General features: G+C 45.1%; 1 protein-coding gene across 1 annotated transcript in view; it reads left to right on the top strand.

Moving 5' to 3' along the window:
* Positions 1 to 1,903: 1,903 nt before the first annotated feature.
* CPNE2 (copine 2) overlaps positions 1,904 to 14,640 on the top strand; it is an 83,152-nt gene continuing 70,415 nt past the window's right edge. The window contains exon 1 of the mRNA XM_056862216.1: positions 1,904 to 2,107. Within this exon, the coding sequence (XP_056718194.1) occupies positions 1,940 to 2,107 (168 nt within the window). The 5' untranslated portion in view covers positions 1,904 to 1,939. The remainder of the gene's footprint in view (positions 2,108 to 14,640) is intronic.

The following is a 14,640-nucleotide window of genomic DNA, read 5'->3' as shown; positions in this document are numbered from 1 at the left end:
GAGTGCGTGTGCTCTTGGCCATTCATGCTTTCTACAAATAGAAAGAAGCTGTAAATCAGGTTTTAATGCTCAGCCATATGGAAGGACACATGGTTTGGGAAAGATGATGCTTAAAATTTTAAGCTGGAGGCAACGGCAGCCCTGTGAACTGTAGTGTGAAGGTTCTTCCAGCTGTCCCTCTGTTGCAAAGATGAAGGTATAAAACAGATCTTGGATGGTCCATGAGAGTGGGTGGCTCCTGCCTCTGGCCTCTTCTGCTAGTCCAGACAGCTGAACAATCTCCACTGCCCACCTGGCCATTGCAGGCAAGGGCACCTGCTTTTTCTTGCATCGCTTCCAGTTGTGGTTAGAGTCTCAAAATAAGATGCGAAAAACCATTCCTTGGAAGAGCAATGAGAATACTTAGGGCTTCTTTGTGTAGTTCATTGTCAGGTGCACACTTAAAAAAAACCCCAAACCTGTGCTTTCCATCCACATCCTTGTAAACAGGAGTATTGTACAAAGCCAAGACTGGTTACCTTGCCTATGGGATGCAGACTTTTGGGGCAAACCCCCTTTGGCACTGCATAATGTATGAAAAATTTAAGCAGTTATGCTTAAAGAAAACATATATTTTGCACTGGCCAGGTCCAGCTGTAAAGATGACCTCATTTTGAGAACAAGCAGGGGAAGCTGTGGGTTATCATGTTAGTCCGCCCGGTGTGGTGCCTATGAACACCCTGGCACCCACAAGTATGTTTTCTCCCCCCAACATTGCAGTTTCTGCAAAACAAACATCCAGTCCTTAATTTTGTATAGTAAGTGCTTTGGACGAGCCCAAGAGGCATCATCTTTGTGTCTACACAGATTTGCCAGGCGGGAGGTTTTGGGGCGGAGCTTGAGGAGGACGGGGTTTCGGGAGGGACTTCAATGCCATAGAGCCCAGTGGCCAAACTGGCCATTTTCTCCAGGCGAACTGATCTCTGTCGGCTAGAGATCAGTTGTAATAGCAGGAGATCTCTAGCTACTACCTGGAAGTTGGGAACCCTATACATGGAGCAACCGTTTGGCTGCCTTTGTCACAGCAAAAAACTTGGCTTGGGACTTCCCAACGTTTTGCTAGTGGGCCCGGCCCCCACAGCAGCCATTTTGGTGCCATGCCCGCTACTTAAAATTCCAAAAGTCCCTGCAGGTTGAACAAGGTTGGGGACCCTGTCAGAACCCCCAAATTAAAGAACTAGTGTCTCAGGGAAGAGTGAGCATACGAACGCTAAGCTCCCCATGTTTGTTCCTGTGGCGCCAAAGAGCAAACCATTATTTCAGTACTCTTTACGACAGCCCTGTAAGAGAGGCCCATATTGTGATCACTGTATTGCATAGCAGAGGCTGAAGAAGAGTTGGTTTTTATAAGCCAGCTTACTCTACCACTTAATGAGGAATCAAACCGGCTTACAATCACCTTCCCCTCCCCACAACAGTTACCCTGTGAGGCAGGTGGGGCTGAGAGAGTGTGACTAGCCCAAGGTCACCCAGCTGGCTTCATGTGCAGGAGTGGGGAAACACATCCAGTTCACCAGATCAGCGTCCGCCGCTCATGTGGAGGAGCGGGGAATCAAACCCGGTTCTCCAGATCAGACTCCACCGCTCCAAACCACTGCTCTTAACCACTACACCACGCTGGCTCTAAGGCTATCAATTTCCCCCAAAAGCTGCCCCCCAGAGTGGCAAAGTGAAGATGGTGGCTTGCCAGAGGTCACCTAATGAGCTTGTAAAGGCACTGAGAGTTGAACCAGAGGCTTTTCTGCTTGTGATTTTGCCCATTTTTAACCACCCCTGTAGCAAGTGCTATGAAATTCTTGGAAGAAGGCATCTCTTAAATGATGTCCTTATTGTTTGACTCCTCCCTTTTAACTACTGTTTGTCTCTTGCAGATTTTCGGGAGCTGCTGCTGCCTGAGCCGATGGCGTACACCATAAGCCCAGCACCCTCTGTGCCCGTGGGGCCCCAGTACTGCGTCTGCAAAGTGGAATTATCTGTGTGTGGTCAAAATCTTCTGGACAGAGATGTGACTTCTAAATCCGACCCCTTCTGTGTCTTATTTGTGGAAGTAAATGGGAAATGGACAGAGGTAAGGCTCCAGAATGTCACTGGTTTTCTTCCTAGCTGGTGTCCTTAGCTTGTCTTTGGTCTGACAAGCAGCCTTCTGTGGTTAAAACTGGAAGCTGGCAGCCGAACGGAGCTTTGGACTTTGAGAATCTGGGCCCTGATCTCAGTACACCTTGGTTTGACCCACCTATTTCCTACTGCTTCTCTCCAGCTTTTCTTCCATTCACAATAATACGGCCTGTGCCCAGTATTTAGGACTGTCTGTAGATACAAATGTTTGTAAAATTTGTGAATCTCTATCCTCTTGCGGGGATTTTGGGGGAGTCCGGCAAGGGGAGGTGTTGGGATTCCTGGGGAGGACACATTCCCGGCTGTCTGACAGAGGAAGAGTGACCCCAGACAATAGGAAGATGGTGTCAGCGGTGGGATGAACAAACTCTCGTGTGCAAAGCTTTACCCCATGCAACTGTAAATGCCACTTGTGGGGGGGATTGACAGCCTTATGCTATTTAATTCTAGGAAGGGGGATTCTTCATTTTACAAATTGTTATAACAATGGTGTGGTAGTAGATGTTGGATTTTTATTTTTTATTTTTGCCTGTGAAGGGTCAGGGGGACGCATCTGTGGCAGTTTCCACATGGAGATGATTCACCGTTCTCCCATGGGCACTGCAAATGCAGGGGCATTTGGAGACGCAACAGAGCTTCCACTTGGAGGTATTTCCCGTAGTATCTTCTCACATCTGCCATTCCTTCCCTCCTGCCACCGGAGTGGATTTTGTTTGCGTTTTTTTTTTGAAAAACCCAGTAATAGCGATATCACTATAGCTTAATGATGCTATAGTGATCTATCTACTATCAAGAACCAGTCAGCAAAAAGCCTGCCAGGAGTATGTGCTTGTGTATAGTGGCGGGGGTAATGGGGCTGGATGTGGGCAGGAAGGTGCAAAAATCTGCTCACCCTTTCCCCAGGCCTGTACCAAAGCAGTGGTGTAGAGGTGTAAGAGTGGTGGTTTGGAGTGGTGGACTCTGATCTGGAGAACCGGGTTTGATTCCCCACTCCTCCACATGAGCTGCGGACTCTTAATCTGGTGAACTGGATTTGTTTCCCCACTCTTCCACACAAAGCCAGCTGGGTGACCTTGGGCTAGTCACAGCTCTCTTAGAGCTCTCTCAGCTCCACTCACAGGGTGTCTGTTGTGGGGATGAGGAAGGGAAGGTGATTGTAAGGCAGCTTGAATCTCATGGTGTCACTAGACGGGATAAACAAATAAATTTCAAGTCCCTTTTTGGTGTGTTTCAGGGCTGAAAGTTTATTCTCTGGGCATGCTCAGGAGCGTTTCAGCTTTTCTTTCGCAGGTGTGTCAGGATCGATAGCAAGTCTGTCACACATGCTTGGAGGAGATTTTGACCCCCTTTCTTTTAAGGGCCAGGAGCATTTATACTGTCGTATCAGCGTGGTGTAGCGGTTAAGAGTGGTGGGCTGGAGCGGTGGACTCTGATCTGGAGAATCAGGTGTGATTCCCCACTCCTCCACATGAATGGCGGAGGCTAATCTGGTGTACTGGATTTGTTTCCCCACTCCTACACACGAAGCCAGCTGGCTGACCTTGGGCAAATTTTGTAGGGGGGAAAAAGGACGTTACTCCAGTCCCTTATGTGGGGCAATATCCCGGCACTCACTTGTTGCAGGATATACCACCTTTGTAAATCAGCAGAGTTAAAAACAGCCAAAAGCTATGTGGAGGAACATTCACAGCACATGTATTTAGAATAAAGACAAGAGTATTTGATAAAAGTTTATAAGGTTCCGTAAATAAACATTTTCTCCTTAAGAGGTTTGTACTACTTTTCTTATATTAACTGAAACATTGTTACTTCTTCTTGAGTGTGAGGCAGAGAGCGAACACAGAGTTACTTGGAGACTTCTGACTGAATCCAAGTGAATCTTGAGTGAATCTGACAGTTGGAAACGTCCGTTAGAATTAACTGCCACCTGAAGGGAGGGGCCGACTCCACAGGAGCACAGAGCCCCCTGCCAATCAAACTAGGCCCAGCGTTAAACCCAACAAGTTACAGCTCTCTTAGAGCTCTCTCAGCCCCACCTACCTCCCAGGGTGTCTGGTTTTTTTTATATAAATATTTTTCTTGATTTTCAGTAATAAATAGGGGTACAGAAGGGAAAAAAAAGAAAAGGAAAAAAAACATTACATAAATATTGTTCAACATTGATATGCCTAGTACTACCCCCTTGTTGAATATAGTAATACATTAACTTACTAGCAGAGTGGATTTGATCTCCAATTTAATCCTGCTGTAGCTCATAGAGTTTAATTGTTATTTTTTGGTTTTAATATATTCATAGAAAGATTTCCATTTGTCTCTATTTTGTTTTTGAGTATCCTTTTGTAATGTTTCAGTTAATTGTGCCATTGTTATGTATTCGTAAGCTTTATCAATCCAGGTCTCAATTTTTGGTATTCTGTTTGTTTTCCATAAAGATGCTAAAACTACTCCCAGGGTGTCTGTTGAGGGGAGGGGAAGGTGATTGTAAGCCGGTTTGAGTCTCCCTTAAGTGGTAGAGAAAGTCGGCATATAAAAACCAACTCTTCTTCTTCTTCTTTAGCAAAACACTTAGTGGAAGGTGGACGAGCATACAACCATGTCACGTTAAAAGCTTGCCCAAAACCTTTGTAGAATCCTGGAGGGGAAGGTTTGTGGCGGGTGGATTTTCAAACTATTCTTGCCTCCCCATAAAACCCCTCCAGCTTATTTTCAACATAGTATAATGTTATACTTTATTGTTGATGGGCCAGTGCTTTGGAAGCTCCCGGGCTCCCCCTCCCTCTTTCCCTTGTCCAGAGCTTGGGGAATGAAAATATCCACATTCCCACCAAACTGGACTTGTTTGTTTGGCCAGTTGTGTTGAAAATACAAACATAAATACAAACTCTAGTTGGTTGTAATGCTGGATTCTTCCTTTCCTGTGTGGGGTGCCAGAGGAGGAGGGACACCGAGCCCGTGGATTTCCAGGTCTCCTTTTCGTAACAATTGAGCAGGATTTACTGCATCCGAATGTAGCCTGAAGCAACCCAGCAAGGTGCGATGGAGAAGGGAGGGAAGATTTTTGTTCCCATCTCCCCATCATATTTGGTTTAGGGTTAAAAGTGGCACACCTTGCTTTACACATAAATTTGACAACATATGCATAGGCTCACATCCTCCTGTTGCTCTCGTTTGACCTTAAATTCCCTCTTCGTGAACCTACTGTTTTTAATACAGGTTAGGGGAGAGCTCAGAGCCCTGTTAAATGCATTAAATGGTAATGTGTTTGGCCTTGAGTTTGAAGAACCCGCTTTTCATTTTATGCCACTGAGAGCCGTTTTTGTCTGCTTCATCTGTAAAAGCTTCCTCGCCGTTAAGGTTTTCAGCTCAATGGCATTACTGTTGGAGAGTCTGCGGCTTGGAAAATGTGTGGTTTTATTTTTGCCTTGTCTATTTTTAGACGATTGCTTTACAAAATAACGCGACACAGAATGAAAGCGAGAGGGGGGAAAAAGAGACTTGAATGGACAGTCTGAGAGAGATGTAGCCACCGCTGGGATTCTGCAGGGAGGTCAGAACGCTGCCGGAGTTAGCCATGGGGGGCGGAGGCGGCATTTACAACTTCGCAGCTAGGGCCTGGCCTGCCTCCAGATTGCAAAGAACAAGGAAATAGCCATGACTTCATCTTGAAAGAAGGCTTTCGTGCGAAGAACCTCTGGCATAGGGGAACCATCTGAAAAGTATGCCCTATTTTTTAAAAGGCTCCCTTTCCTCAATTGGCGTTTGCTATTGCCACATGGATCGTGTGTTTGCTATTTCCATGACAGTCATTCCCCCCCGCACATACACACCTGAGAGATTTTTCAGGTTTAAAAAGTTAGGAATTGATACAGCATTCCTGCAGTCTAGTGCAACAATGTACTAATTCCCAGACTTCGTTAAAAAAAAAGTCTCTAGCCTTTACCTTAACTCTGCACCAATAAGGGCTAGAGACTTACTTAAAAAAAAAAAAGGAAATCTGGGAATTAGTGCATTGTTGCAACAGATCATTAAAATCCTATAGTGATCTAGCAATTTCTGTGTTTAAAAAGGTTCTCTGGTGTAACAGGAGGAAATGGTAGTTTGAGGCAAGGAACAAGCAGTGGAAACAGCAGTGTGGGCACTTAAGTTGTTCCCTCATGGGTAGGGCTGCCAACCTCCAGGTACTAGCTGGAGAGCTTATGCTATTACAACTGAACCCAGCCAATGGAGATCAGTTCACCTGGAAAAAATGGCCGCTTTGGCAATTGGAGTCTATGGCATTGAAGTCCCTCCCCTCCCCAAACCCCACCCTCCTCAGGCTCCGCCCCAAAAATCTCCAGGTATTTCCCAACTTGGAGCTGGCAGCCCTATTCATGGGGACAGGTTTGTAGGGTTTCCTTGTTGTTGGTGCTGGGGCTTCCACATGGAATAGTTGAGCTAGAAAATGAGCAAAGGCAATGTAAATATGGGTAATAAGCCTAAAATCTTTTCATTAATTTTGAGAAATGAAAAAGACAAAATGCAGTTAACCTATCCATGTGCTCGCTGGCCCTTTTTTGCATCATGGCTAACAATTGGGGCATCTCACACGTCCGCTTTTAAGCCAGTTAACTGGATGAATAATGGTGAACTGTCCCTGGTTCTGTTATTAATGTTTTAAGGAGGAAAAGATGTCTCTTGTTTAAACTGTTAGTTCTGGGCAAGCTTTCCTCATTAAAATAGTTTCCTTATTAAAATAGCTTTCACAGAAGCAAATAACAAATGATTCACTTAAGCAGTCGCATATGGGAAGGTAAACCTGTTGCTTCAGGTAAACCTGAAAAATTTCTTCATGCACAAGTGGAAGGGGCTGGAACATATGTTGAGACTTCCTCAAAACTATGCCTAAAATACAAGCCATTTTAAGCCAGCATTATTTAAAAGCACCTAAAATCACCAGGTACTTCCAGTAAGAACATTAGGTTCTGTTTTGTTTTTTAATTTATCCCACTATAGTTCAGAATAGTGGTGGGCAGTGGTGCCTGGAGGTGGGACACCCCCCATCCCTACTGGGTACTTAGCAGCCCTATTGGAGGGGCTGGATTAGTTGCGTTGGTGAGTCCCAGTGCAGGAGCCAGGCCAAGGCATCTTATTTAGAGACTGTGAGACACGTGGTGTAGTGGTTAAGGGTGGTGGTTTGGAGAGCCAGAGTGGTGTAATGGTTAAGAGTGGTGGTTTGGAGCGGTCAACTCTGATCTGGAGAACCAGGTTTGATTCCCCACATGAGCGGCGGAGGCTAATCTGATGAACTGGATTTGTTTCTCCACTCCTATACATGAAGCCAGCTGGGTGACCTTGGGCTAGTTACAGTTCTATTAAGAGCTCTCTCAGCCCCACCTACCTCACAAGGTGTCTGTTGTGGGGAGGGGAAGGGAAGGTGATTGTAATCCGGTTTGATTCTCCTTTAAGTGGTAGAGAAAGTCAGCATATAAAAACCAACTCTTCTTCTGTTTTGACAGCAAAGGTAAAGAAGGTAAACCTAGAGAACAGAAGGTGAAATTGCTCTCCCTGTTGCTGTTGTCATAGTGGGAATTGCACAGTCGTCCCAACATATGTCCGTAACTGCTAAAACAGAATAACAAGAGCATTGAAACGTAGCAGTTTTGATGTCTCTTTCACTGAAAGGCGAATAAGTGTCTCGGGCATTGTCACTAAGCACTGTATGGCTCGTTCCGCATGATCCTAGTATCTGAGCTGGGCCGCTCAGCTTTGGCACCTGGGTGGTTTGCCACATGGAGAAGGCCTGCTTTGGACCATGATAGATTGTCATAGTGAATATGTGAGGTATATGCCACCATCCTGCTGTGTTGGCACTAGGGTTGTGCATATTGATAAACCTGAACTGAAAATAAACCCAAAATTAGCCGTTTCGGTACTTTACGGGTTTTGGGTTTACCAAACGCCAGAACCTGGGGGTTTCCCTGAAGCCGAATAGGTGATTCCCGAAAAAGCCGAATATTCAGCTTTTTGGGTTCAGCTATTCGCCTTTGCTCAGAGGCATGGCTCTGTGCTTTCTCCCATTTTTAAAATATTTTTTGAGACCCTGGAGAGCTGCTGCCGGTCTGAGTAGACAATACTCACTTTGATGGACCAAGTGTCTGATTCAGTATAAGGCAGCTTCATGTGTTTATGTGTTCACATGTATTAAATTGTATACCAGGAGAAAGTACACTGCTCCGCTGCTCGTTCTATGTGCCTTACTTCTAGGTCAAACTAGGGCTACATTTTCCTTACGAATATGGAAAATTTACTCTTTATTTCCAGGAATGTTTTTGACTTGCTGAAAAGCAGAGACAGGATGTTTATCTAGGAACAGCAGTGATGTTACTGTTTGGAGTGAGGCAAATAGCGATGGAGGGTTCTTGTCCCCACGTTCAACCTTTGGGGTTCTGGAAGAATCTGGCTGTGGGAAGCAAGATTAATTCTAGTGTGACACCCATCTCCTTTTGGGTGTTTTAATTGTGTTGAGAAAAAATATTTTAACAGATGGTTGCTTTTCTTTGAGTTTCTTGCTGAAGAAAAGGCAGCTTCTCAATTCTTAAATAAATGTAAACATTTTCTGAGACTTAATTTAAAAAATAACTTGTGCCGGGAGGTTTTTCTTCTCAGTCATGCCTCTGCATGCATTCCAAAAGAACCAGCCGCATGTCCAAATGATTATTACACTTGTTTCTGAAAGCAAGTAAATCTGTCCCTTCTTTCTCCATTTGCAGTGTGGCATGGGGACAGTTTGCACCCACGTTATGGCCATAATCCAGGACAGAATCAGGCGTAAGCCTATACTGAAATTAGTGGCTTTAAGCATGTCTTAAGTCTGGAATTGGATAGTGAGCTGTTTCTTTCCCTTTCTCATCCAGAGTTTATGGAGTGGATGTTGTATTTTAATCCATGGCGGAGGATTTGGCGAGCTGGGATGTTTTCATACAGATTTAAACAGATTTATTTAAAATCATTTTCCAGTACAAAACAAACCGTGTGTAATTGCAAGTATAAAATGTGCCTTGGCTGGTGTGTATGTTATTGTGCTTACTTTGGAATTTTTCCCCTGGCTTAATAACTAATATTAATTTAATTTTTGTGATTAAGTTGCAGCTGATTTATCGTGATCCTGTGTGGTTTTCAAGACCAGAGATGTTCAGAGGTGGTTTGCCATTGCCTGCCTCTGCATCACAACCCTGGTATTCCTTGGAGGTCTCCCATCCAAATACTAGCCAGGCCTGATCCTGCTTAGCTTCTGAGATAAGAGATCAGGCTATCCTGGGGCATTCCAGGACAGCGTCAAAAATCATGAAAAGGGAATCAGATCACTTCTTGGTGATGTGTATGAAATACCTCTTAATCCTAGTGGTGCTTGGCTGTGCGCATGAACTCTAAAGGTGCTGCTTATGCAAAGTGAGTTACATTCTTCAAATTAGCTGTAGCCACCCCTATCCCAATCTCCCCCTCCCCAAAAAAGACTGTAACTCTGTGAGGGCACTCAGAACGTGAAGGGGTTCCCGGGTGGCTTCACAGAACTATAATTCTCAGCATTCCTTCGTTAACGGTGCTGATTAAAAATTAAAATGTAGATTAAAATTAGATTAAACATTCCTCTGTGTCGGGCCACAGTTTCTTTAGATCAGTGGTCAACAGCCCACGAGATGAGACCTGTAGGTGGGTCACAGGGTTGCCAGGACCCTCTTCTCCATCAGCAGGAGGTTTTGGGGCGGAGCCTGAGGAGGGCAGGGTGTGGGGAGCGTAGGGGAGGGACTTCAATGTTATCGAATCCAATTGCCGAAGCGGCCATTTTCTCCAGGTGAACTGATCTCTATAGGCTGGAGATCAGTTGTAATAACAGGAGATCTCCAGCTAGTACCTGGAGGTTGGCAACCCTAGCAGCTATGGAGCTGTCATTTTTCTTTTCTTTTGCAGTTTTGTTTGTGGCTCGTGCACACGCACTAGCTGGCACCCTGGCAGGAGAGTTCAGACAAGCAGTTTGGCATTGTGACAGTGTTGAAATTGTGTCACTGTGTTGAGGTGACACTCTTGGGTGAATCCTAGAGTGTTGTGCTGACCCAGTGATGTCTCTTCCAGTTTCATACCAGAAGTGACATAGGATGCCAACCCCCATTTCCCCCTGAGGCCCTGCCCTCAAGCAAGTGGCCCGATGTCACCCAGTAAGCTTCCATGGCAGAGTGGAGATTCGAACCTGGGACACCCAGATCACTTTTTACCACGGGCAGGTTCAGAGACGCCCCCTCCACACAAAAATAAGCTGTCCTTTGTTTGTCTCCCTGTGGCCTGACCACTGCGGTCACATCATTTGCCTTGTGCTTGCAACATGGAGCTCCCCTCCCTACTGCTGAACTCCTTATGCCGTCCTTTCCTCTTCCTTGCCCCAGTATCAGTATGACTTCCTGTCATCCGGAAGTTGCTTAATGGGTCCTAGGGCCTGTGAGGTTGCTTTATATAGGATACAATGTGGCCATAGAAAACACTTTTGAACTTGACAAGAAAGTATTAAACTTTGGCCTCTCTAAGGATACCTTATTAGGTATGGGGGAAAGTGAATCTATATTAACCATCAAGAACGATATTAAAAAAATTAGATTACTCCAGCTCTATAATGCGTGCTGGGAGAGTATGCTGTACCCCAGGGGTGTCAAACATAAGGCCCAAGGTCCAGATCTGGCCCCTTGAGAGCTCTTATCCAGCCCGCAAGCCAGCCAAGGCAGCCACTCTCAATCTGGGCTGGCCTGTCCCAGCCAAGTGACATTTATGTAGGGTTGCCAACCTCCAGGTGGTTGGAGATAATAAGCAGCACCACGGCTCACTTGATAATATAAAAAAGAATAATATTAGTACAATTTTGAAGATTAGTTATGAGGTAAGTTTGTATTTAAATGCAGAAAAGCAATATCATACACTTTTGTAATGAACAGAAAATAACAACTCAATCAAAGACCATTGAGCAGAGTCCAAACATAAATAGGTTATTTTCACCAACAAGATATGCGCAAAAGTCTTTTCAACATGGAATAAGTCCCAAAACTTAGAAGTCAGTCATGGAAGATCCAAGGAATATTTGAAAAACAAGCTAATCTATCCGTTCTCACTAAATGGTTCCGTAAAGACTTAGTTTTTCTTATAGAGATCAGTTCCCCTGGATAAAATGGTTCCTTTGGCAATTGGACTATGGCATTGAAATCCCTCCCCAAACCCTGCCCTCCTCAGGCTCCGCCCCAAAAACCTCCTGCCCGTGGTGAAGAGGGACCTGGCAACCCTACATTTATGTCACATCTGGCCCTTGTAACAATTGAGTTTGACACCCCTGCTCTACCCAGTTCTTGGTTATCCTTCCATCTTTGCGAACTCCAGCTAATTTTAATACCTTAATAGTCCCTCGTTACTGAGGACATTTATGCTTTCTCGCCTGAATGCCGCACCTTTGGCGGTGTTAAATGGAAGATATGGCAGTTTACCTTATTCAGATAGGCTTCGTCCATGTGATCTGAAGAGAGTGGATTCATTATCCCATATGATGTTGGAATACCCCCCAATAGAATTCTTATCGCAATCAGTGGCTTGTGCGTGTGTTTGTGAAGTGCCTTCAAGTCGCAGCCGACTTATGACGATCCCTTTTGGGGTTTTCATGGCAAGAGACTAACAGAGGTGATTTGCCAGTGCCTTCCTCTACACAGCAACCCTGGTATTCCTTGGTGGTCTCCCATCCAAATACTAACCAGGGCTGACCCTGCTTAGCTTCTGAGATCTGACGAGATCAGGCTAGCCTGGGCCATCCAGGTCAGGGCAATCAATGGCTTACTGCTATCTTAATCAAATTACCTGCCATCGTAACAAAAGATAAAACAGTCCCCTTTTTGCTGGCGGATAGAGACCCAAGAACAACATTGGCGGTGGCCAAGTATCTCTCCACCATATTTTCCTTAAAGAAATAAAGGCTCCCCGTTTACTGCTCGAGACCTTTGGGTCAAGGGAGCTTGAAGGAAAGGAAAGGAACTTTTGGTCTCGGGCCTTGTTCTAATCCTAGTGAAGCCACGGATTTACCGGATGACTTTAAACTAATCATTTGCTCTCAATCGTACAGTTTGACGGGGTTAACGTTACAGTATGAATGGGCTGTGAGGGAGAATGAATCGAGCAATACGGTGGCATGTGTTGTGACTTAGTGAAGAAGGGCATGGTACAAATTCTGCTAAAATGAATCAAAACATACGAATATGGCAAAAAAAGAGAAATGTTAGAATGCATCCTACTGAGCTGCAGGGAAATGCATCATTCACTGTAGCACGAAACAAGTAACAATCAATTCTGAGTTCCTAGGTTGTGCTATGTAATTACTACTAATACGTAGCTGATTATTTGATTGCTATCCTCCCAAAAGATTGTGTAGGAAGCTGTTTTGAGGAGATAACATTAGTTTTCTACTTTCCTCCCCGACAGCTGGTCCACAGTTACTTGCTGTTCCATTTCCCTACCAATCTTCCCTGTATTTTTAGCAAAATTACCATATTGTTGATGTGCATTTCCAAACATTTCTCCCATTTTTAAAAAAATAAAATTCAGCAGAGCTTCACTCCTTTCTCCCCCCCCCCCGTTTGATTCTCTCCCCGCCACTTCTTCCTCACTGAGTAACTATTCATAGCTTTCAAATATTGACAGTTTGGGTTACATATTGTTTCTTCCCCCTTCACCAGAGCTCATAGACTGCCGACTTAAAGGCAGAATTGTACACTCAATGAGTGCTTTATAGCTGGAGGGAGAGGAAAACCTTAGTGGTTAGAACTCAGGAGGATCGGATGTTGTTTAGAGATACTCTAAATGGTAAGCCCCAAAATAGCTTTGAGATGACATGACTCAGGTTGAATTGATTCTTAGGGTTCTTTGACTCTGAATGGAGATGCTTGTTGGCTATTTTAGTGTAAGGCCTCCAATTTACCTTCCTGGGGTGGGGAATTACCAACCCCTTGCTCAGTTTCCCTCCCCTGAGGAACTGAGGAAAAATGGCTTCTACCTAGTGATGCACTAGAAATTTCCTCTAGTCTCTGTTGGATGCATTAGCATTTTGCTTTTTCCATAGGGTTTTATCATAGAGTTTTGGCGAAATGCTGGAGTCCCCTATGTAATGTCTGGATGTGACAGTGTGCCAGCACAATGCTACTGCCCATTCATTCCGCCATTTTTCACTGGTGGGTAACAATATGGAATGCTGGGAGGCCTCCTGCTATAACGAGAGACTTGGCATCCATAATGGGCAGCTAGCCTGGGAAGTGACCTCACATCCTTCCTGAACCCCACCCTCCCAGAGCACCACTTCCTAAATCTCCTGGCATTTGTCAAGGCAGTGTTGGTAACCCTAGTAAGGCAGAGGTGGGCAACCCCCAGCACATGTTGACAGTGACTCACCAGCCAGTTTTACTTGGCACCCAAGGGCCATGTCTGTGCTCAAGCAACTGCTGGGCCAGCTGTGGTACTGGGACCAGTGGTTCAGAAGGAGACATGGCTTATGCCCGTCATCACCTTGCAGGCCTGCACAGCCATGAGCTGAGGGCAGGGCAAAAATGCTAGCAGTCCCAGTGGGGCATGGCTTCTTCTAGGTATGTCTGGCCACATATAACTCTTGCCTCTCTCCCTCCCCATGCGTTGTTTTGCTGATGCACCAATACCTTCACAGGTATTTTTTGACACATGGCTAAAAAGGTTGTCTATACCTGGTGCAAGTTCTTCTTGCCTTTCCTTCCACTCTCACAGTCTAAGCATAATGGTACAGCCTTCACGGAGATGAACCACTTCAGGATGCAGGAAGGGTGGGAGTTGTGCAACTGTTTTCCATGTCGAAGACTCCCTGTCTGTGGAAGTTAGCAGGGTAGGGAGAAGGTCTTAACAAGGACCTTCTCACTGTAACACTAACTTAGAAGGGATGTGGGGTGAGGATAATTCTGGTGCCTAGGGAAAACATTTGATCCTCCCCCACCTCTGCATCTGAAGTGGCATAGTCTAGAGAAGGCAAGTTTACCATGAGCATTTAAAGTCTGCTCCTTAGTTTATCTCTTACATTCTACTGAGCTGTTCATATTGACTGTATGAAATGGCTGGACGTTGAGTCAGGCCATGGGGTCATCCAATTCAGTATTGTCCACTCTGATTGGTAGCGGCTCTCCAGGGTTTCAGGAGAAAAAAGGTCTTCTCTATTGCCTTCTGCCTGACACTTTGTAAACTTAACCCAAATCATTTTGTCATGCAAAAAATGTGCTTTGCTACCGAGCCTCCCCATATTATGCTTCCAGCTTCTCCTAGAGCGTAACTGAATGACTTTGTGTGTGTGTGTGTGTTATGTAACATAGAGTGTAGTATATCGTATTAGACTTAATCGGACGCCTTCCGGGCTTGAGTTGCAGCTCTGTGGGTGAACATTTGCTTTATGTTTATTTAAATTTACTCATTACAAAC

Source organism: Euleptes europaea, chromosome 17 (assembly GCF_029931775.1).
Source record: "Euleptes europaea isolate rEulEur1 chromosome 17, rEulEur1.hap1, whole genome shotgun sequence".
NCBI lineage: Eukaryota > Metazoa > Chordata > Lepidosauria > Squamata > Sphaerodactylidae > Euleptes > Euleptes europaea.
Note: the sequence above shows the minus strand (reverse complement) of the source record. Positions and strands in the feature narration are given on the sequence as shown.